The following is a 23184-nucleotide window of genomic DNA, read 5'->3' on the forward strand; positions in this document are numbered from 1 at the left end:
TCCACTCCCCCTGTATAAACATGCATATTACCATGTTCAGTGTGTAACTACTGGCAAGTGTATCTATTATACGGCAGTTATAAAAGTGTCATATCACTTACACTGTCTCATAGGCCTACATTGCATTAGTTTAACATACCTTGTAGAGTAGGACCGATAATAATATAGCTACAGTTTCCTATGTGATTATGCAAAATAGCCTTTATAACATTTGCAAGTTAGTTGAACGCTTGGGCAGTAATATGTTTGTTTAAAATATCAGTTCATGCATTAACCAGAGGCTGTTACACAGACTTATTAACTGCTACCGAATAATTTATCACATGATCTATGATAACATCACCGGCCACCATCTGCATCAGCTTTGTGGAATGCAGTTTATTAATAAAGTCTCTTTTCATGCCACCCAAGACAGCGAGCGTCTAAATCCAGTCCCCCTACCTAATCCCCATCCTTTGATTGTCAACATTAAGCAAAGCTGACAGCCATTGTACACACTCATATGCAGTACAGAGGTTAATTAATGCTTCTTGTCTGTCTCTCTTTCACATTCTCTCATACGTCTTCTTAGAGACTTCAAAGGCGTCACTTCCCTGCACTTTAAGTGTATCAGAGCCAGTGTCATGAATCCTTTCTAAACAAATCACTTGATCTGTAATTGCTTTGAGAAAGGCTACAGAATGGAAAGTTAAAGCAAACAATTTCAGCAACCAGAAGCCGATTATATTTTGAAGGAACTGTCTGAGGAGGAGTGATTTTTTATTTATTTTTTGGTCGGGAACACAGGAGTCCCTCCAGCTTTTTACAGGATCCGGTGAGTTGGTAAAATTGCACTGCATCTGTAGCAGTCCCAATAATTAATACAACTAGATAACTGTATAATAATATAAAGTGCTGTTTCTCCAAAATAATTAAAGCATGTGATATAATAGTGTGATAATTTGTGTCTTTTGATGATGATATTTGATTACGTCTACTTGTGCACTGTGTGATTTAAATGGCAAATGAAAGGAGGGTGAGGATTTTCACTCTCTCGCAAAAAAAAAAAAGCATGGTGTTTTCTCCTGCTGCACACTGGCGCCTTTGTAGTGAACCCAGCTTTGACATCAACTGGGTCAAACATGAGGGAGGGAGGGAAGGAGGACAGCAGCTGGACCCAACCGTCAATGTCACCCTTGTTAGTCAACTTCGTCAATGTCAGTCACTGGGGTTTAGATTTATTTTCCTCTTCTGTCTGTGCGTGCTTCTTATCTTTACGTGTTCTGCACAAATGGACTTATAAACCACGAGACCTGTTACCTGTGGTGCTGATGTCTGACATGGGGTGTGAACAAAAAACACATGACTTATCAGCACAAAAGTGTAAAGAGGTAAAAACATGTAGAAAAAAAATGTAGATCGCGGAATAGCTGAGTCGTTATTTTACTGAGCACATTAACTTAAGAAAACACTCCAGCTGAGGCCCAAATTTACAACACACATGCTTAAAAGTGTAAAGTGTGCATGTAAAAGCTGACATGTTTATTAAATTACCCACATATGTTGTGATAGAATCAGGGAAAGAAAAGAAGTGAAAATGCTGTAAAAGGAAGAAGATACCAAGATGAAAGTTCGTGTTAGAATATTTCCCCACTCTCTGTTCCCCGTGGCTCCTTAAATAATGATTGGCAGCTGAAATGGGTCTTTGTGACTTTAAGATGTGACTCGGGGAGATGTGGTCTATCTATTGTTGATGAGACAAAAGCGCGAGTTAGATTCATATAGGGGTGGCGGCGAATAACTTCTCATATCCTCATATCACAGTCACAAAGCCACCCAGCAAAACTTCAATAACCTGACACTTCTTTCCGGACATGGGTGAGTGCACAGAATTTCTAATGGTTCTTATCATTTGTTATTGATGGAATTTTTTTTTTTTTTTAAAGTCTATTTCAATAACCAGTATTAATGCTGCCTTTCATGTCCTTTGATATCAAGTCTGAGGGAAGAATTGCTGCAAATTAATCCTCTGTTTTAATTTATCAAAAGCATTTCTAGACCCCTTTGTTGATTTACCACTAATTCCCTTTTTGCCCCTTGATTCTAACACACGATGCAGGTTAACATATGATGGTGATTTCAGAAGACCAAAAAGAAAAACATGTGCACGAAGCCAGGATTATTTACCTTCTTGTCACCTGCTCTAATCTCTTTCAGCATTAAACTAGAGTGGAATCAGAGTGGCATGACAGAGCTGGGCAGCAACTCTCATCATGCCAAGGCCATGCCAGGTCACTCATGTGAAAGAGGTCAAATACTCCCACATGTGTCACGGGCATATTTTGTCACACTTCCAAGAGGATTGTGGATGCAAACAACTTCTGCTAAACATGTTCTCACTTGCAAACAGCCTCTGAGTGAAATTCTGCACGTTTGTTGGGTTTTTTTTAAAACAGCTTTGGAGTTTTCAGTAATTACCTGACATCTGCTGCAAATGCACTGATGCACTTTGCACTGAAATTCAAACTGAGGCTTTTGTGGCGTTTATCACTCTATCAATACTGCTGCAGCCGGGCACAGCTTAAGCGTGGGCGTCTGTAGGCGCTATCATTTTTGGGACTAACAGTCTTCCTGCTGTTACTATTTATATTTTAGCAACAGTTTGTTTAACTCACAGTTTCTCTTCCCTCCAACTAAAACCAAAAGATCTTGCAAAAGATTCATGCAGAAATAGACACATTTGGGGATGTTTGGGCCTAACTAATTTTGAGTTGGGCTTGCTATTGTTGTTGTTGTTGTTGTGAAGATATTCAAATTGCCCCTCTCCTTCATAATGCCTCCACCCACTCTTTGAACACTTGAGCCCGGCCCCCACCGGCATTGACACTCAGTGCCATGGTACCAGTCTCAGCCAGCTGTGGAGGGAGGAGGTCCTGAGTAGTGACATTGGCAGTGGTGGAGAGATGGTCCCGGTGACCCCTCCGCCCTTACGTTACTGTAGTATGTGTGTGTATTGTGGCACCATGGTCTTTGTTTGACATCACTGTCCTTTGTTCCTTCCCAATCATGGCAAATACAATGGATATTGTATCTGCTGCCACAAAGAGATGCTCTTTCTTTGGGGCCCCTGAAGCCAGTGTTTCACCACCATCCCTCAATCGCCTGGTGACGCCTGTGACCACTGGACAAAGAGGGCTGGACCAGATTTAGTAAGAGCAGAGCTGTGAGGTGTTGGCACAAGCAGAGGAGCTTTCACATACTGGATGAAGTCAGCACTGAGAGGCTTATTTTACAGTAGCAATACCTTGTAGAGAGCTCTGTACAACACTTGTTGGCACTGGAATCTTTCTTATTGTGGAGTACAGCATCAGAAGCAGCAAATGTTTCCGGTCAGGCAGCCTTGGCTTTGCAAAGCCTTAGGTGCTTTCCTCTATCCCATTTCTGGCAATGCATTTATTAACACTTTGGATGTTTGCTACCTGCTTCAACAGCTCAGCTTACTCTGGAAGACGTGCGTGAGATTGCTATAAAGGCTGGTTTTGTTTGGACGCTTTATTGGGAGTCGCTGCTTGAACTCTTGTTTGTCACTGCTGTCTAATTTCTTTCCTTTTTTTTCTTGGTCTTTTTCTGTTGCTTACTTGCCTGATGGTGGGGTTTTGGTGTATGCTCATGGATTTGCAGACAAAGCGAGGCCTTTTTCATAGCTCCCCCACTGGGTGAAAGAGTCCCCCACTGTGGCATAGATGTGCTGTGTGGTTATATGTGCGGTGTGTGCCGCCTGTGTGCTGATATATTATGCCCCCTCAGGTTGCTATGATTGCTGTATCCGGTGCATTGGGGCAGTGCCCTACCCATCCCTGGTGGCCACCTTGCTGTGCTATGCTGGCATGGCATTATTTTGTGGCTGCGGGCACGAAGCGCTGACCCAAACCGAAGTCCTCGTTGAGACTTACTTTGCCCGCAACGTTCAGGACTATGTGGTCATGGCCTCTTTGTGAGTGATTTTTCAGTAACTTCTCTCAGTTGTGGATTTTTTTTTTTTTAAGTCTCTGGCATTGCTTTGTTTTAACTGATTGACTGACTTCTCTCTGTGACTGTTCCAGTATCAAATACTTCCAGTACGTGATCTATGGTCTGGCTTCATTTTTCTTCCTCTATGGTATCCTGCTGCTGGCTGAGGGCTTCTACACAACAAGTGCTGTCAAGCAGACCTTCGGCGAATTTAGGAGTACCCAGTGCGGCCGCTGCCTCAGCCTGACGGTGAGCACATGGGTGGGGGAGGAGGGAGTGAGGAAATGAAGAGGGAGGGGAAATGTGACGTGTCAACATTGTTGAGATGCTGAATTCTGGCTTGTTTTGAGTCTAATAAATGCTCTTTGTTTCTGCAATTTCCACATGAATTATGGTTCATTACAGATTTAATGACACCACATTTATCACGCTGAAAGTATCTATTAGCATCTGTGTTGCGATTCTGTGACCTTGTGTGCTGCACTTTTTTGCTACAACAGTTCATCATAGTGACGTACATCTTGGCCTTCATCTGGCTGGCGGTGTTTGCCTTCAGTGCTATCCCAGTCTTCTTCTTGTTCAATATGGAGCAGACCTGCCACACCGTCAACATCCTGTCTGAAACAACCGCCAGCATTAATCAGCATAGCTGGATCTGCATGGACGCCAGGCAGTATGGTGCGTTGCTCGTGTAACTACTGACCACATGGTCCCCCTGATGGGAATGTTAATGCGCCCTTGAAAGCAATTAATCACCGTGTAGTGGCTGCTAGACTGATGGCTATATTAGTTAGAAAATAATGAAGAGAACTACACCTTTATGGTCATTTCTTCACTATAGTTTCCCTGACATGCTTTGGGCAAGCCAGAGCATACACGGATCATCAAATCTCATCATAATTCAGCCATAGTATGAGGTATCTCACTTATGTTATGTCTCCATTTAAGGTCTGCTTCCTTGGAATGCAATGCCAGGCAAGTCTTGTGGGACAACCTTAGCAGCAATCTGCAGAACTAGTGAAGTGAGTAGAGTCTTTATACAGTTCGATATAGCATTTTGGCATCATCACATTAAAATCACTGGTCAAAGTCAACATAAAATCTGTTTTGAATTATTAGCAGGACAACGTGCATATGAGAGAGCTCACAGTAACACACAAGAGTTTGATTAAACACCCTGCATGTATATCAAGCTAACCTTTTTTTATTATGTCTTCCAGTTCCATGTCACATATGACTTGTACATAGCTGCATTTGCCGGTGCTGGGATCACTCTGTTAGCACTGGTGAGCTATTTTTTTTGCATTATTTCTAGGAAATTTAAGCTAACTCCATTTAAACAGCTGAATCAAATTTAAATTTTAGAATGAAACCATTCTGCGGTGTTGGTGTTGTTCCTACATCATCATAATAATGCTTGTCAAGGATTAATATTGCCAGTGACCAACAATATTGTCTGAGAATTCAGTTAGCACAGGTCAAGAAGTTAGCTATTGCTTTAAAAACTATCATTACCAAAGCAATGCAAGTAACCTAAATCTGGCTGGCAGCAAGCCTATCTTGATAATATATATAATTTATTGTATTAATTAATAAAGAAAACCCTTGAAATGCTTACCATTTATTCCACAAGAGGGTCATATTTGAACAAGGGCATCTTTTTCTTATTTTTCCCCCCAGATTGCAATGCTGTGACATCACAACAGCATGATTGGCCAGTTTTAGTGTTGATCCTGGACATACATTAATATGATATATATGTTATATCATCTTATCTATATTTATCATATTATATGATGTTATGATGAAGCAGGAAAAACACCATCACGGGTACATCAGATAAACGATTTTTCTCAATCTAGGCACTTCAAAATGAGTTTCCAGAAACAGTGCTCCTTTTACTGTTTAAAGTATCACTTTGAATACATATGTGTTGTGAGTGGAACTGCTTCTGATTAACATTGTACACAGCAAAGTATGTGAATTATTTGGAGGAACAGCAACACATTGTCAATGTCAGTTTTCAATGCTATGATCTTCACACAAAAAAATTCCAGTCACCTTGTTTGTATTGAGCAGAAATAAATTAATTTTCAACGTGTGGATTACTCTAAACCAAAAATGTTCGTGACTACATACAGTCAGAGATGACTATTAAAGTTTGCTTTCTATCTTGGAAGAATCATAGCGTTATAGTGATCACAGTGATCACAAATGAGTATTCGTTGTCTGCTTGCAAAAATGCTTACTGTACTAGTATATTTGTAGAAGCTGATTATTTTTTTCATTTCATTAATGCTTCCACTCACTCTAGTTCCTGTATCTGGTTGCCACCACCTACAACTACGCAGTTCTGCGGTTCCTGGGCAGAAAAGGCATTCGCTAAGTGCAGCGCCTCAGTTTTCTCTGTTAACCCCATTGTCCGACTACGACATGGACAGCCAGCCTACATTCATCCTCTGGGAAACGGCAACCTCCAAACCTGGATTGCCTGCTATTCTTTAAACCTTTTCAATAACAGAAAACGTTTCTCATCACTATTATGTATGAACAACAGACAGAGAGATGAAGATAATTTACCTCCAGCAATGAGCTCTAGCCTGTGCATCAGATCCTCCTTTCAAGATGATTCTCTTAGCTTTGTTGTTCATTTTCCCATTGCTGGTTGTATCTCTCACTTTATCCTTTGTGTGAGGCTTTGTTGGTGCTCATTGTGATTTATGATGTTTCATGAATAATTAAGAGCAATGACAGCTTGCCTCGCAAGTCATAACTGCATGCACAGTATTCAGTGGTTACTGACACCCAAATTGGCTCTCAGCATGATTTTGTGGCTTCTCTATTATCAACCTTCACAACTGCATGAACTAAAACAAGTGAGGCTGAACGAACCAAATTTTCCCATTGAGCTTTCACTTACAATAAATGTGCTTTTTAGTCATACTTATACAGTCTCTTTTTTTCTCTTTTGTTTAAATGCTACCATGGTAGGTGGGATAAAAATGTCTGTTCTCACGGAGGTGTTCAGCCCAATGCTTAATATAAGCTGTTTTAAGTTGCAGAGGGGTTGTCTCCAGGTGTTTAGCGTGTAGCCCTGCTACTTAGACTTGTGTGTGCTTATTTGAAATTAAGGCTCATTAAAACATTGAAACCTGATGTGTGGAATTTTATTTTAGCCATATACAGTTGCATTTTTGCTGTATTTTTCATTTATCCTTTTCATTGCAGAATCATTCATCATAACAATATACTGCCCTTTTACTGGATACAGTTGTTACAAAAAAAGAAAGAAAGAAGAAGAGGATAGGGAAGTTATGGGAAATAATGGACAGCACATTCATCAAGGTATACTTGGAGTATTTTCCGGAAACATATTTATCCCAAATAGGCATCATTTCTTAACCGCTTCTGAAAAACACCATCCACACTGGATCACTTGGTCCTTCAAGAACATGTGGTTCAGCATATTTCCAAGGGCCCTAGCACAAACCCCGCACTGCAAAAGCATACTCAGTGTTAATTTTATGTACAATAGAGGTAGTGTAAGGATATCATAAAAGCACAGATATACAGCATTTTTACAAAAGAAGACATAACAAACCTTTAAACACTCTGGGTGGCAGTTCATTGAAGGCTCGCTGAATATGATCTTGACATTTCCATTAATGATTTGGTTGCAGAAGTAACAAGGAGATTGGCCATGACTGAAGCAGATGGTTAAAAAACAAAGCAAACGTTATGAACCTTATTAATTTTTACACTTATGTACACTCAAAAAAACATTCTTGGCTCTCATAAACACAAAGCAATAATTCTGAGTAAAATGTAACTGAAATATATGAAATCAAAAGTGAATTTATTCAAATACTTCATCAATTAAGGAAGACATGCTGAATGTATAACAATCATGCAAATTTCATTTGACCAGAGTCCATTAAATTACCGTTTTACATTTACTAAACCACTTGGAAAATTTACATGCAATCAAATTACTTAATGTCAACATTTTAGGGATAGATATTTTTTGAGTGTTGTATAACTATGTATAGTAAGAGTGAGAAACTTACACGGGCTTATTCAGAGTTTTTGTTGACTTTACGTCCTCTGCAGGCTTTTGAGACACATCAGAACTACAAAAATAGTCAAAAACAATGAGAATGATTTTAGTGCTCAAATAAAAATATGCGAACAACACTGAATACTCTATTGTTCCTTTATTTTTTAAATAAAAACACTCACGTATGACTATCATCACACTTTTGGTTCGGTTTGAACTCCTCAGAGTGGGGTTGTCTTGGATCTTCCACAGGTTTAGGAACAGCTTCAGCCTTGGCCGTCTCCACATCTAACGCATCAGTCAGTCTAATAGCTGCGTGCTCTGTGTTATCCAAAACACCTTCTGCATCTGAAGCAGCTACTTGGTCAAGGGCATCTTCAATGTTCAACTCTTTGTCACAGTCTGCTGCTGTCTTAGGTGTTGGATCAAAACTTTGTTCAACAACAGTGCCATCATCTTCGCGCTCAACCGCCTCTTCAGGTCCGCTCTTAAAAACCGGCTCAGAGGGTGGTGCAGACTCGACTTTAAACTCCACACTCTTGGCAGTGTCAGCATCGGATTGACTAGATGGTGCAGGCAGAGTGTCGGTGACTGATATGGTGCTGTTTTGTAGAGCAGTTTCTTCTTCTGGTGTTGCATCACTTACAGCGGGTGTTTCCACACCGCCTTGGAGAGAAGCTTCTTTTCCTGATGTTGCCAAAGCAGGTAGTCCACACATGTTTACTCCTGCATGCTCTAAATTAGTTGTATTCGGCGGTTCTCTTTTGATTACAGATTCTCCAGGGACTCCAGCGGTGCTCTTACTCTCGCTACTCTCTCTCACTGTGCCTTCCGCAGCAGAGATTTCTGCAGGGGGATTTTTCACATCAGCCTCTGCGGAGGCCTTATCCTCATTGTGACAGGTGTCAGCTGGTGCATCAGCATGTGGTTCCATGTTTTCTGCAGTTGCTTCAGAGTGGGGTTGTCTTGGATCTTCCACAGGTTTAGGAACAGCTTCAGCCTTGGCCGTCTCCACAGCTAAAGCATCAGTCAGTCTAATAGCTGCGTGCTCTGTGTTATCCAAAACACCTTCTGCATCTGAAGCAGCTACTTGGTCAAGGGCATCTTCAGTGTTCAACTCTTTGTCACAGTCTGCTGCTGTCTTAGGTGTTGGATCAAAACTTTGTTCAACAACAGTGCCATCATCTTCGCGCTCAACCGCCTCTTCAGGTCCGCTCTTAAAAACCGGCTCAGAGGGTGGTGCAGACTCGACTTTAAACTCCACACTCTTGGCACTGTCAGCATCGGATTGACTAGATGGTGCAGGCAGAGTGTCGGTGACTGATATGGTGCTGTTTTGCAGAGCAGTTTCTTCTTCTGGTGTTGCATCACTTACAGCGGGTGTTTCCACACCGCCTTGGAGAGAAGCTTCTTTCCCTGATGTTGCCAAAGCAGGTAGTCCACACATGTTTACTCCTGCATGCTCTAAATTAGTTGTATTCGGCGGTTCTCTTTTGATTACAGATTCTCCAGGGACTCCAGCGGTGCTCTTACTCTCGCTACTCTCTCTCACTGTGCCTTCTGCAGCAGAGATTTCTGCAGGGGGATTTTTCACATCAGCATCTGCGGAGGCCTTATCCTCATTGTGACAGGTGTCAGCTGGTGCATCAGCATGTTGTTCCATGTTTTCTGCAGTTGCTTCAGAGTGGGGTTGTCTTGGATCTTCCACAGGTTTAGGAACAGCTTCAGCCTTGGCCGTCTCCACATCTAAAGCATCAGTCAGTCTAATAGCTGCGTGCTCTGTGTTATCCAAAACACCTTCTGCATCTGAAGCAGCTACTTGGTCAAGGGCATCTTCAGTGTTCAACTCTTTGTCACAGTCTCCTGCTGTCTTAGGTGTTGGATCAAAACTTTGTTCAACAACAGTGCCATCATCTTCGCGCTCAACCGCCTCTTCAGTTCCGCTCTTAAAAACCGGCTCAGAGGGTGGTGCAGACTCGACTTTAAACTCCACACTCTTGGCACTGTCAGCATCGGATTGACTAGATGGTGCAGGCAGAGTGTCGGTGACTGATATGGTGCTGTTTTGTAGAGCAGTTTCTTCTTCTGGTGTTGCATCACTTACAGCGGGTGTTTCCACACCACCTTGGAGAGAAGCTTCTTTCCCTGATGTTGCCAAAGCAGGTGGTCCACACATGTTTACTCCTGCATGCTCTAAATTAGTTGTATTCGGCGGTTCTCTTTTGATTACAGATTCTCCAGGGACTCCAGGGGTGCTCTTACTCTCGCTACTCTCTCTCACTGTGCCTTCCGCAGCAGAGATTTCTGCAGGGGGATTTTTCACATCAGCATCTGCGGAGGCCTTATCCTCATTGTGACAGGTGTCAGCTGGTGCATCAGCATGTTGTTCCGTATTTTCTGCAGTTGCTTCAGTAAATGTCTTTTCTGGCTGTGCATTAAAATTTTGAATAGGTGCTTTTGTGGGGGGTTGAGGCCTGTAAAAGAGAGTGTTACTTCTTCCCAACTTTGCAACAAAAAAAGAGATTTGTAAGCAAAATAACAAACACTCAGCATCTTTAAATTTAACACTTCCGGTTACAGTCTCGTATACTAACTTTGTCTTCACTGTTGAGCCTTCAGGCCGAGTGTCATTGGGAGCAGGAATATTTTCAGCACTTGCCTGATTAACCGAATTCCTAAAACAGACAAACAAAGCACTGAATATTTGGTTTAAATGTTCAGATTTAACTGAGATTAAGCTTGAAATATGCGGATTTGCAGTGAAGCAGTAAATATTTACTCAGTCGTTGCACAGTTTAATTTATATTCAGCACCAACATACCCTTCAGATGAAATGACCTCTGCCTTTTGTAAAGGAGAACTTGGTGCAGGATCTATTGCTCTACAAGGTAAAAATAAGAAGAGAAAAACCCTTTATAGCCTCATATTTTCTTAATTGCTTCTTCAAAACCAATAAGAGTTTTCATCACCTTCTAACTATGTTAGCTCAGAAATAAAGTCTAAGCCAAATGCTCCACATTAGAGTGGTTACTGATGTCTCTAGTGAGCAATAATATAAATGTACATCATTAGCTATCATATAAAGTACTTTCTTAATGAATACAGCGTCAGCAGCATTCTGGGAGTTTCAGAATCTCTTATATAAACAACATTCATCCATAACTTACATTTAAAAAATGTTGTATGAAGAGTGTGACCTGCATTGAAGGATGAGCATCCTGCGCATGTGAAGTCAGTGATTGATGAAACAAAGCTAACAAATAAGGCCTTAAATGTCAACACAATGTTTATTAATGGTGTAAATATCACCAGACACATTGCAGTGAAGTGGTGGCTGAGGCTGGTAATAAATGAGAGACACACAAACTAAAATCTAACTTTTCCCGCAGGAGCAAAGCATCTTGATGCAGATATCAATGTTATTCTTGATTTTGAAGAATATGCTGTATACACAACAAACTGTGAGGTAATGGTCTCTCTGCAGCTTAACAAGTAACAGCAAAACATGTGGTGTTTGTCATTCATGAGTGGGTGAACTGAACTATTAATTCAGAAGGTTTATGACTTGTGTCAAGTGCTGTAATCTGAAACAGCAAATATACACACATTTGTCTATTACCTTTTTTGGGGCATTTCTATTATTTCTGTTATCTTATTATTGGAAAAAACATCTGACTTGATAGAAAATGTTTATGTTGAACTATCAGACCCAGGGAACAGATGTGTAAAAGGCCGAAAGGGTCAAAGGTACAGCAGATGGCTAGGACATCAGCACAGCTTTTAATTTTGGAACATCCAAATAAGGACAACATAACAGTGTTTGCTGGGTTAGTTTTGGTAAGAACATTTTGGGGAAGCTAAGATTCATGAGGCCTCTTCATAGCTGTGTCTCTGGTTTTACTTGTCTTTGCAGTCACAACAGATAGATATACATACATACATACATACATACATATGTGAATATTAATACAATTCTAATGTATTCATAAAAAGAACACCAAGTCATCAAGACATCAACAGTGGTGGTAGTGTGATAGTCTGAGGCGGTTTTGCTGCTTCAGAACCTGAATGTCTTGCCGTGAATTAATGGAATAATGATGTAAGGAAGTCCAGCTCTGAATGGCTTTTGGAAAGGTTTTAAAGTGGCCTAGACAAAGTGGGACTTAAATCCAATTGAGTTGTTTTGGCATGACCTCTAATAGACTGGACAGGCCTTTAGTGTGGCTGAATTAAAACGACTCCAGTATCACAAATGCTTCAGTTCCTGTTGTCAGGGGTGGCACAACCAATTATGTGGTTCAGAGGGTAACTCTTTTCACATAAGACCTGGTAGTGTTGGACATATTTTTCCCCTTAATAAAGGAAAGGATCATTTAAAAACTGCTTTTGCAATTTCTCAGGTTATCCTTGTCTAATATTAAAATGTATTTGTTGATCTGAAACATGTAAGTATGACAAATATGTACAACAGAAAGAAAATAAATAAATCAGGAAGGGAGCACTGTAGTGCAGTTTATTGGTTTGGTCAGTGATCAGCGTCTCCATGAGCTTGGGCTCTTACTTTGTTGATACCTCTATTTTGAAGGCGTCGTGGAAATACTTCCGGTTTTGTTCCGCTTCTCCCCGGCTTCGTCAAGTAGTAGCATATTGCTAAGCGGAGAAGTTAACGGCAATAGTAAAATGTAGCAGCATTATTTTAATTCTCCGTGACTAGCAGACATATCAGTGACCACTGTGGAATCAACACTACCCAGGTGGGCTGTTTTCAAGTGTAGTATCGTCTCAAAATAGCACCACAATTCTTAAGAAACTGCAGTTTACAAGTAGGAACGTTGGGTTAAGGGCGCACAACGGACACAGAAGGATATTTCTGCTGTTTTACATCAAAAATAATACCAGCACCGTCCGAGACGAGTAAGTCGCTTCGTATTTTACGACTTTTACTTTTAATAAAAGAAATAATGGTAGTTAATAGAAAATTCATGTGGCCTGTTGTATCATTTTTAGAGGTAGTTGAGGTGCCTCCAAAAATGTTACTTCCCGATGCTTTCCACCAGGTTTTGAAACAAACTTGACATAACAAGCCTATCAGGTTACTTAACACTGATACCGTGTTTTTCAAAACAAAATAGAGCATAAATATTATTTTAGGCCCGGTTAAAAAAAAAAAAAAAATCTTAAATGGCATTCTGTTCCTTGTTATTTCAATACATTAGTGCAGGCTCTAAACATTGCTTTGGGCCCAATTTAAGCAAAAAACAAAACAACAACAAAAACAGCAAGATCTTTACTTCTTATTGAAGTGAGCTTAGAGATCTAAAAAGCATTACCTGTTTAATATAGTCAGCTATATAGGTGACTAACAAGCTCGAACCTTTTATATCTGGTTGTCATGAGTGCTGAAGCACTGCAATAAACTCCAACTACACAAAGTACAAAGCAATTATTTCTGGTAAAGTGAAAATGTGTTTTATTATTAAGCTTGTACCAATGTCAATGTGATTTGTGATTCTTTTTGGTGCTTAGCCAGGCCACTTTGTGGCTTTCGGATTTTTACTTGTATGGTTCATCTCAGTATTTTCTTGTGTTGCCTTAGGGGGGAAAAATGCCATCGAGAAATCACCTTGACAAAATCGGGAGGAAGAAAAAGAAGAGGTGGACAGAAGACGCCATGGAGCGTGCACTGATAGAGGTCAAGTCAGGCAGGTGCACAGTAAGACAAGCCGCCAAGCAGTTTGGAGTCCCTAAATCTTCACTGGGGGACAGAGTCAGTGGACGGGTGACCCCTGGGAGCCGTAGCGGCCCTGCTCAGCTTATAACATCTGCCGATGAGGAGTTGTTGGTCGAGTTCTCCTTATACATGTCCAGGCATGGATTCCCACTTACAAAGCAGCAGCTGGTGTCCTTCGCATCGTCAATTTATAAGCGGCAGCACCGGAGGGTGGCATTTTCCAAACTGGGCCAGACATGGTGGCTCAATTTTAGAAAACGACAAGAGAAAAACATCACTATTCAGCCAGCAGACAATGTTGTCCGTGGGAGGACCGTGTCAGTGAGAAAGGAAGCAGTAGATCAGTTTTTTCACCTCCTGAGGACTGTTGTAGATGCTCATGAGCTCAGAGACAAGCCTCACCAAATTTTCAACTGCAATGACACAGACTTTCAGCTGAGTAGGAAGAGGGTGACTCTCCCCAAATCTGTCGGTCTAGGCCACAAGCCAGCGCCAGGCTCCAGGGACCATGTCTCCGTCCTGGCTTGCTTTAATGCGGTTGGAGAGGACATCCCCCCATTTATAATCTACTCAAAGGCCTATCCAGGGGGAGTATGCTACAAGACACAAGGACCGCCAAATGCCCTATACGGGTGGTCAGACTCAGGATGTATCAATTCAGACCTCTTTAAGAAATGGTTCCTCAAACATTTTCTCGTGCACGCACCAAAGGAGCGTCCACTGCTGCTGATTTTCGATGGCCACAAGTCACCCGTGAACCTGGAGGTGGTGGAAACAGCTCGTAAGGAGGATGTCATTCTTCTGTGCCTCCCACCTCATTGCTCCCACATCCTCCAGCCACTCAATGATGGTCTCTTTGTGGTCCTCAAGCAGCACTTTGCTTCATTCCTAGGCGACGGCTACACTACTGACACCCACTTTGCAGTTAGCAAAAAGGAGTTCTCAGGGGTTTTCAAAGGAACATATCAGGTAGCAAAGGAGGAGGAAGGTGTGAGAATTGTGAAGGAAGGCTTTAGGAAATCTGGGATCTACCCACTGAACCCCTTCACCATCTGTGACAGACACATGATATCAGCCCACATTGGCCAGATAGCTGCTCCCTCCTTGTCAACACCAGTGCCGGGAGTGCACACTGTAGGAGACCTCACAGATGCTGGGCCGTCTTCCTAATTCATCGCTATGAAAATGAAAGTGTGATTGACTGCATAATTGAGCAAAGCAGAAATGAGCACAGGCTCGTTCTGTCTTTCAAAATACTGACTTAATTACAGTCCTGTTTTAATATAGTGAACCACCTCCTGCTGCCTCCCTGCAGAGAGCCCTGTTTGAGGAAGGCTTGCATTGTTATTAATTACTACTCAACACTGAGCTCAGATTTAGTTATCGGGTAATAATGTTTGAATGCTGCACAACTGTGGTTTTTCAATGGGTTGGGAGTCCCAAGGTGAACATGATTTTCAAAAGGATAATAAAAGAAAAATATAGGAAATATTTCTGCTTAGCAAAAATCTGTAATTTCTCTTCATAAATGCTTCCATCTTCTTGTGAATTATTGGATGGCAAGCCATTTAAATTAAGTGACCCATGAAGGAAAAACACTTGAAAAGCACTCACAAGTTGCTTCAGCCTAGGGGATTGTGAGCAAAAGGACATTTGTAGATATTCAGTGCCATCTTTTTTTTTCTTTTTCTTTTTTTTTGGGTATTGCTGGCCAGTCAGCTAGCGAAGCTAACCATCATTGGTAAGGGGCATGATTTCAGTTTAGTGGTCTCTGACAGTAAGTGAGGGAGGGGAGGCTGTGACGTCCACATATATAACACCGGTGCTTCACTCTGTCATTTGTTTTATGTATGTAAGTAATGTGAAAAATTCACTCGATTATCTCAAACACACTGAAACAGATAAAAGAGTGAATTTAAAGCTTGGGCACATTTTCATATGTTATCTTATTGTAGACGTCTGATAACTACACTTTATGCTGTTCAAGATGTCTCTGAAGCACAATCGAGCCTCTTAACTACCAGACTGATTTTGAGTGGAAGTTGGAATCATTTATTGAAGGATGTGTCATCAACAGATGATGCAGCTGTAGAATATGATACACCTACTGCTGTTGTCATGGTTTTCTTTTGAGGTCAAAGAAAATATGTCAATTTTTGGTTCCACCTGAGAAACAGCTGTTGTCTTTTTTTCCCTAAATAGTTTAAAATTGTACATGTGACTCTATTGTTCCTTTACTTACATCAACCGGCCTCTTTGTTAGGTACACCTGTTTAGCTTCTCATTAATGCATATCTCGAGTCAGCCAATCACATGGCAGCACTGTGCTATCATGTCAATGTAGATCAGAATCTCAGGAAGGTTTCCAGCATGTTGTTGAATCTATGGTGTGAATACTTAAAGCAGTTCTGGAGGAAAAAGGGGTCCAAACCAGTACCAGCAAGGTGTACATAATAAAGTGGGCTGTGAACGTAAGTATCCTGAATAATTGTGAACACAGAAACTGATATAAAAGTAAATCCAAGACCTTTTTAAATAATTTGCTCCTTTCTGTTCACCTGGAAGAATGAACCCTACGAGATCTCAGGGAAAAAAATCAGACATATACAGGGAGTGCAGAATTATTAGGCAAATGAGTATTTTGTCCGCATCATCCTCTTCATGCATGTTGTCTTACTCCAAGCTGTATAGGCTCGAAAGCCTACTACCAATTAAGCATATTAGGTGATGTGCATCTCTGTAATGAGAAGGGGTGTGGTCTAATGACATCAACACCCTATATCAGGTGTGCATAATTATTAGGCAACTTCCTTTCCTTTGGCAAAATGGGTCAAAAGAAGGACTTGACAGGCTCAGAAAAGTCAAAAATAGTGAGATATCTTGCAGAGGGATGCAGCAGTCTTAAAATTGCAAAGCTTCTGAAGCGTGATCATCGAACAATCAAGCGTTTCATTCAAAATAGTCAACAGGGTCGCAAGAAGCGTGTGGAAAAACCAAGGCGCAAAATAACTGCCCATGAACTGAGAAAAGTCAAGCGTGCAGCTGCCAAGATGCCACTTGCCACCAGTTTGGCCATATTTCAGAGCTGCAACATCACTGGAGTGCCCAAAAGCACAAGGTGTGCAATACTCAGAGACATGGCCGAGGTAAGAAAGGCTGAAAGACGACCACCACTGAACAAGACACACAAGCTGAAACGTCAAGACTGGGCCAAGAAATATCTCAAGACTGATTTTTCTAAGGTTTTATGGACTGATGAAATGAGAGTGAGTCTTGATGGGCCAGATGGATGGGCCCGTGGCTGGATTGGTAAAGGGCAGAGAGCTCCAGTCCGACTCAGACGCCAGCAAGGTGGAGGTGGAGTACTGGTTTGGGCTGGTATCATCAAAGATGAGCTTGTGGGGCCTTTTCGGGTTGAGGATGGAGTCAAGCTCAACTCCCAGTCCTACTGCCAGTTTCTGGAAGACACCTTCTTCAAGCAGTGGTACAGGAAGAAGTCTGCATCCTTCAAGAAAAACATGATTTTCATGCAGGACAATGCTCCATCACACGCGTCCAAGTACTCCACAGCGTGGCTGGCAAGAAAGGGTATAAAAGAAGAAAAACTAATGACATGGCCTCCTTGTTCACCTGATCTGAACCCCATTGAGAACCTGTGGTCCATCATCAAATGTGAGATTTACAAGGAGGGAAAACAGTACACCTCTCTGAACAGTGTCTGGGAGGCTGTGGTTGCTGCTGCACGCAATGTTGATGGTGAACAGATCAAAACACTGACAGAATCCATGGATGGCAGGCTTTTGAGTGTCCTTGCAAAGAAAGGTGGCTATATTGGTCGCTGATTTGTTCTTGTTTTGTTTTTGAATGTCAGAAATGTATATTTGTGAATGTGGAGATGTTATATTGGTTTCACTGGTAAAAATAAATAATTGAAGTGGGTATATATTTGTTTTTTGTTAAGTTGCCTAATAATTATGCACAGTAATAGTCACCTGCACACACAGATATCCCCCTAAAATAGCTAAAACTAAAAACAAACTAAAAACTGCTTCCAAAAACATTCAGCTTTGATATTAATGAGTTTTTTGGGTTCATTGAGAACATGGTTGTTGTTCAATAATAAAATTATTCCTCAAAAATACAACTTGCCTAATAATTCTGCACTCCCTGTAGAATAAAGATATTTTTCAAATATGTTTGAAGCAAAAATTTGTCCATAAGCTTAATAATTTACAACATTTTGCTGTAGCCGTGCCTGTGTGTGTGTCTGTATTATGTACATGTTCAGGCTGAGTGATGTAATGTCAGTGCAATAGATACATTTGCCAACAATAGTCAGGCAGCTAAGGCTGACGTATCCTTTATTTAGTAGAAATATTGTGCAACCAAGCAGAAGAACACCTTTCTGTTCTATTACCTGTATAGAACAACTCTGTATATGACTATAATTATTGGATGCCTATATCAAAGTCATTATTTTAATGCACAGGGGTATTAATATTAACATTAACCACTTTTTTTTTTTTAACAAAGCTGGTAAAATATTTGTCACATACCATATAATTAACAGTGGGGACTCATGTTAAGGTGTTCCCTAGAAAGCTTTTGCTACAGTATTCAAGGAAAAATATGCATGTGTGTCCTACAGGGATTAATGTTTGATCAACCAGCTTAAGTGTAGGTCACACTGCAGTGTACTTTAGAGCTTTATGGATGCAGTACAGATGCCCAGGGCTAAGTTAATGTTTTTGTACTGTATGTTAATATCACAGATGGTGATTTGTGCCTGAAGCCTGGAATATTTTTAGTTATGATTCAATGACACGGCACAGTCGAAGGACAATTTGAGTTTGACTTGCAGAACTGCCACCACACTGTGCGGTGCCACACACATTTTATACACATGGGTCCAATATTTAAGTTTTATATTATTTCTCTTTAAAAAAAAAATAGATATACAGTCATGGTAAAAATGTATGGCCTCTGTCAGTTCTGAGGTTTACATATGAGGGCATATTGAAAGTAAACCATGCTCTTAAAGTTTTTGAAATACAACCTCTGATGAACAACAATGTGCGGTATTACACGGTTTAAAAAAACAAACTAAGCCAAATGCAGAAGGTGTGTGTGAAAAGAACAACCAGTGACTGAGTAGCTGGTAGAACCACCTTTAGCAACAATAACTTGAATAGCTTCCTGTATGACTTTATCAATCAGCCACATCATTGCGGAGGAATTTTGGTCCACTTGTCTTTAACATGTTGCTTCAGTTCACTGCGGTTCGCAGCCATTAATCGAAGCACATCTCTGTAAAGGTCCCACAATAGCATTTCAGTCGATTGAAGTCTGGTATTGGCAGCAGCCTGGTTCTTTTCTTTTTCAGCCATTCTGTTATACAGTTGCTGATGTGATTAGGTTCATCGTTTTGCTGAAAGAACCTGTTTTGGCCAAGCTGTCAGACAGATGGCCTCACATCTGACTCTAGAATACTTTGGTATACAGAGGAATTCATCATGATCAAGTCAATGACATCAAGGTGCCCACTTCCTGTGGCTGCAAAACCAGTCCAAATCATCACCCCTACACCACCATGCCTAAGAGTTGCTATGAGATGTTTGTGCAGTTTGTTTGTTTTTTCCCAAACATGAAACATGCACTATGGTCAGACATCTCCACTTTGGTTGTTCAGTCTTTTGCTGGTTGCACTGTCATCAATATTAACATTTTGCATGCTAAATGAGGCCTATAGAGTCTGATTTGGGTTCTCTAAGCATTGCATACTCAGACCTTAGGGCAAATTTGGTGGTAAGGCTGTACTTAGTTCTTCACACACTGCTTCTGCATTTTTGCTTTGTTTTTGTTTTTTTAAACATATTGTAATATGTGACACTTTATAGTTTATCTGAAGTTATATTTACCAAGCCCTGGTAAGGACTATAATATTTTTCATATGTGCTGATGCCTAAAACCTTAGAATTGAAAGAGGGTTTGTTTGTTTGTTTTACCATGTCTGTAGATTTGTCAGTAAAATCTAGTGTGCCTGAGCAACTTCTACATCCAAAAGTGTTTTTTCTCCTTTAAAATAATTTTGCAGCACTCACTCAAATCTCCTGGCTGCCATCCGGACTTGTGAACTCCTAGCTGTAATAGGTTTAGTTTCCACATCTGGGTTCGTTCTGCAACAAAGAAGAGGTTGCTGTGACTGTGCAGCAGCACAACACTGAGGCAGGACAGCTTCAATTATCACTTTCAATAAAAAAAACAAAATTTTAAAACTCAATTTTTGAAGTTGCATCATAATCACTGTGAGTACCCCGCTGTGTCTTGTTCTTTCTTGGCATCATTTGATCTGTGGATCCAGCTGCCGTCCTTTTTTAATGTAGACCGCACCCTGATGTTTTGAAGCACCTGGCTTCTGTTAATATCTACAACACACACACACACACTTTTGTCAGTACTGCATACCAAGAAATATTTTTTTCTTCCATGTTTAATCTTATCAAATACTCACCTTGTGACATGCTGCTGATGTTTTCTCAGATGTTCAACCTGAGGAAATATTTGATGAAAAACTTAAAATGCTTTTCTAGCAGTTTTTCTAATGCACAACCACTATGTTTTATCTGTCATACTCTACACACATTCCCACTTCACCCCCCTTCGCAACCTGTAAAGCTGTATTCATGTACATAAAAACTAATCCACCATGATAAAGTGATATTGAAGCATTTACTCTTTGTTATTAACACACATGGACAGTTATTATTATCTGAATAAAACCATTTGAGCATACCAGAAGGCATTCCACAATAAAACTTGTGGAAAAATCTAATCTGCTTGTAAACACTATTAACAAATGTCCCTTGTGCACTACCCTCTCCCCAGTCTCTCTGCATCTTGTCATATTGCGCATCTGTTTTGTATTCTCTTCAAGCGCCTGTTAACATTTTGACCTGTGCTTAGTGCTTTAATCTCTTGTGATGAATCTTTCTGGAGATGTGCCAGCCCCAATTAAGCAGGTCAAATTCATTATTCATAGAAAAGGAAAGCAATTCAGATTTGGTAATGAGCCCCTTCTCACACAGGCCGTGAACAGGGGTGTGAAGTCCATTTTTGTGCCGTATTGTGTTCTCACCTGTTTGTGTCAGAGCAGATCAGTGTCGGTCCTCCTCCGGGTCTCTGTGACACGCGAATGAGATAGCAGAAATACCTTCACCGGAGCCCCACCCCCTGCAGTTTCAGATCCCGCCCCCACCCCTCTCCCCTGTTAGTTTTGAAGTGCCGCACCTGGATGATGCTACACAGGCTCATTGAGCAAGCGGATAGGCTGGGTGATAAGAGGGACAGCACTGTTTTGTGGTTTCGATTTTTCTGTGAGTGTGAGAAGTCACATTCCAGAGATGTTTTCTAGTGAGATTTTCAGTCTTTGCTGAGAAGCAAATTAAAAATAGGCTTTTATAACCTGCCTGACAGCTTAAAGGTATTTAAATGAACCCTGCAGGTTAGTGCTTGATCCTGTTTTCTTTCCTACTAATGGCTATAGCAGGGGATTAAACTGAACTCAATTCTGCTCAATATTAATGTAATCTCTTTATACACTTATTGGTGCGACCCTCCACAACAGTCCCAGTTTCTCATGTGGCCCCATGGGAAAATTAATTGCCCATCCCTGAACAATAGCCTTTGTGCCACAGAAAAAAAAGTAGACAACTGAAAACCTGCATATCATTAACCACAAAAGTTTTTTTTTTTTTTCAAATATAAAAAGCTTGTAGTATTGTTTCACCCACAACAAAGACTTTCTTTCACAAGCATACTGTTCCAGTTGGTAGGCTTCTAGGAATCAAGCGGGACCAGATCTCAGAGTTGTTCGAATTTAATCTACTGTCTCATCAGACCTTTTTAATAATATTTACATTGAAAATCCTTGAACCGAAATGCCCATTCTCTCCAGTGAAAATAAAAGAGCACGGAGAAAAGCTTAACCTCATTATCTGATGTTTACTTTACATTTTAATAAACTGAAATATTCACATTTTGGTCTGTGGGTGTACAGGGGACTCTGTGTGCAAAAGCGATTAATGTGTTTTTTAATTCTTGTAATGGCTGTGGCTCATAGGGTATACAGCAGGTTGGTGGTTGAATTGCTGGCTGTTCCAGTTTGCATGCCGAAAGCATCCTTGGGCAAGATACTGAACCCTGAGTTGTTTCCAGTGTGTTCATTGGAGTGTGAGTGTTAGACAGGAAGCACTTTATGTGTGAATAAACATTTTGTATAAAGTCCTTTGAGTGCTCAGGTAGAGTAGAAAACCAGTATATAAGAACTGGTCCATTTACTTTTCAGGTTTTTAAACGTAAGGGTATTCACTTTCTTTCACTGAGGCTAACTCAAAACCTGTAAAGATGCCATGAAAATGTTTAACTTTTTTTTTTTATAACTGTGTCATTCTTTTTTATTTTTCCAGTTTTCTCCCAGTTTCTATACTTCAGTTTGTAAAGTTTCACAATAGGGATGTGTATGTGTGGGTGCACAAGTATAAGTATATATATCTGTAAATTTGTATATCTTTTGACGTGTTACTCAGGTAATAAAAGCAAATACATGTAACAAATTGTAAGGAAGAATTTATGATGGGTAGGGCATGAACAGGAAGAAAAAGTGTTGACTATTAGTTACTAAATAGTGGAAAGGTGGTGGGATTAAATAATTTTATGCTTCTTCCTACTCCTTTTTGAACATGTAAGTTATTTATAATTATTATTGTTTTGTTTTCCTTTAGTTTTGCTTTGCTTGTTTGTCTATTTAAACATGTTCAAAATAAAGATACAATACAAATACAAATAAAAGTATTGCTGCTTAGACAAAAAATATTTGAATGGTAAGTGGAATCCAGTAGAACCACTTCTTTTCCTGGTTCTCTCACAGAACAGTATCGAGATAAAAGAGAAACCATCGAAGTGGTGAATGATGTGTACAATTAGTAATGAAGGAGTGTACTTTTTTTTGTGTCATTAAAATGCATGTTACAAACATAAAGGGGCCAACGTTAAAAGTGTGTGTCTTTTTCAACACAACTAAGTTATATTACTACTAATAATAGAATAATAGCAGTAGGAATTTTGGTGAGTGTAGCAACACTACTACAAAACTACTGAATGTACAGGGTGGGCCATTTATATGGATAGACTGTAATAAAATGGGAATGGTTGGTGATATTAAAGTCCTGTTTGTGGCACATTAGTATATGTGAGGGGGCAAACTCCTCAAGATGGGTGGTGACCATGGTGACCATTTAGAAGTTGGCCATCTTGGATACAACTTTTGTTTTTTCAATAGGAAGAGGGCCATGTGACACATCAAACTTATCGGTAATGTCACAAGAAAAACAATGGTGTGCTTGGTTTC

General features: G+C 40.5%; 3 protein-coding genes across 6 annotated transcripts; 2 read left to right on the plus strand and 1 right to left on the minus strand.

The window, feature by feature from the left end:
• The first annotated feature begins 1702 nt into the window (after positions 1–1702).
• Positions 1703–7146, plus strand: plp1b (proteolipid protein 1b). Of its 2 annotated transcripts, none has more exons than XM_003456851.5 (7): positions 1703–1857; positions 3787–3973; positions 4083–4239; positions 4491–4668; positions 4939–5012; positions 5211–5276; positions 6305–7146. In XM_003456851.5, exons 1-7 carry the CDS (start codon positions 1854–1856, stop codon positions 6374–6376), a joined length of 738 nt encoding a protein of 245 aa, XP_003456899.1. In that variant the 5' UTR covers positions 1703–1853; the 3' UTR covers positions 6377–7146. The 2 variants fall into 2 exon arrangements, with proteins under 2 accessions (XP_003456899.1, XP_003456898.1); XM_003456850.5 differs by lacking the exon at positions 1703–1857 and adding an exon at positions 3165–3399.
• Positions 7139–21022, minus strand: si:dkey-125i10.3 (enolase-phosphatase E1). 2 transcript variants are annotated; one of them, XM_019364040.2, is made up of 11 exons: positions 20914–21022; positions 20290–20327; positions 20092–20203; positions 19880–19954; positions 10869–10928; positions 10642–10722; positions 10430–10521; positions 8230–9700; positions 8058–8120; positions 7592–7694; positions 7139–7486 (listed from the first exon to the last, which is right to left on the minus strand). In XM_019364040.2, the coding sequence occupies exons 2-11, from the start codon at positions 20297–20299 to the stop codon at positions 7382–7384; spliced, it is 2172 nt and encodes a 723-aa protein (XP_019219585.1). In that variant the 5' UTR covers positions 20300–20327; positions 20914–21022; the 3' UTR covers positions 7139–7381. The 2 variants fall into 2 exon arrangements, with proteins under 2 accessions (XP_019219585.1, XP_019219584.1); XM_019364039.2 differs by having other exon boundaries at positions 8230–10521.
• Positions 12608–16253, plus strand: si:rp71-1d10.8 (tigger transposable element-derived protein 6). 2 transcript variants are annotated; one of them, XM_005472010.4, is made up of 2 exons: positions 12608–12961; positions 13644–16253. In XM_005472010.4, exon 2 carries the CDS (start codon positions 13653–13655, stop codon positions 14946–14948), a length of 1296 nt encoding a protein of 431 aa, XP_005472067.1. In that variant the 5' UTR covers positions 12608–12961; positions 13644–13652; the 3' UTR covers positions 14949–16253. The 2 variants fall into 2 exon arrangements, with proteins under 2 accessions (XP_005472067.1, XP_005472068.1); XM_005472011.4 differs by having other exon boundaries at positions 12608–12801.
• Positions 21023–23184: the final 2162 nt, after the last annotated feature.

The sequence above is a fragment of the Oreochromis niloticus genome, linkage group LG10, assembly GCF_001858045.2.
Source record: "Oreochromis niloticus isolate F11D_XX linkage group LG10, O_niloticus_UMD_NMBU, whole genome shotgun sequence".
Taxonomy (NCBI): Eukaryota; Metazoa; Chordata; class Actinopteri; order Cichliformes; family Cichlidae; genus Oreochromis; species Oreochromis niloticus.

Coding starts and splice junctions, on each gene's coding strand:
- plp1b (XM_003456850.5), top strand. CDS start 3,360: ATGTTTCCGGTCAGGCAGCCTTGGCTTTGCAAAGCCTTAG. Junction 3,400..3,786: donor TTGGCTTTGCAAAGCCTTAG/GTGCTTTCCTCT, acceptor ATGCCCCCTCAG/GTTGCTATGATTGCTGTATC. Junction 4,240..4,490: donor GCCGCTGCCTCAGCCTGACG/GTGAGCACATGG, acceptor TTGCTACAACAG/TTCATCATAGTGACGTACAT.
- si:dkey-125i10.3 (XM_019364039.2), bottom strand. Junction 10,929..19,879: donor ATGGCAGCCAGGAGATTTGA/GTGAGTGCTGCA, acceptor TTTACCTTGTAG/AGCAATAGATCCTGCACCAA. Junction 8,121..8,229: donor AAGTGTGATGATAGTCATAC/GTGAGTGTTTTT, acceptor CTATTTTTGTAG/TTCTGATGTGTCTCAAAAGC.
- si:rp71-1d10.8 (XM_005472010.4), top strand. CDS start 13,653: ATGCCATCGAGAAATCACCTTGACAAAATCGGGAGGAAGAAAAAGAAG.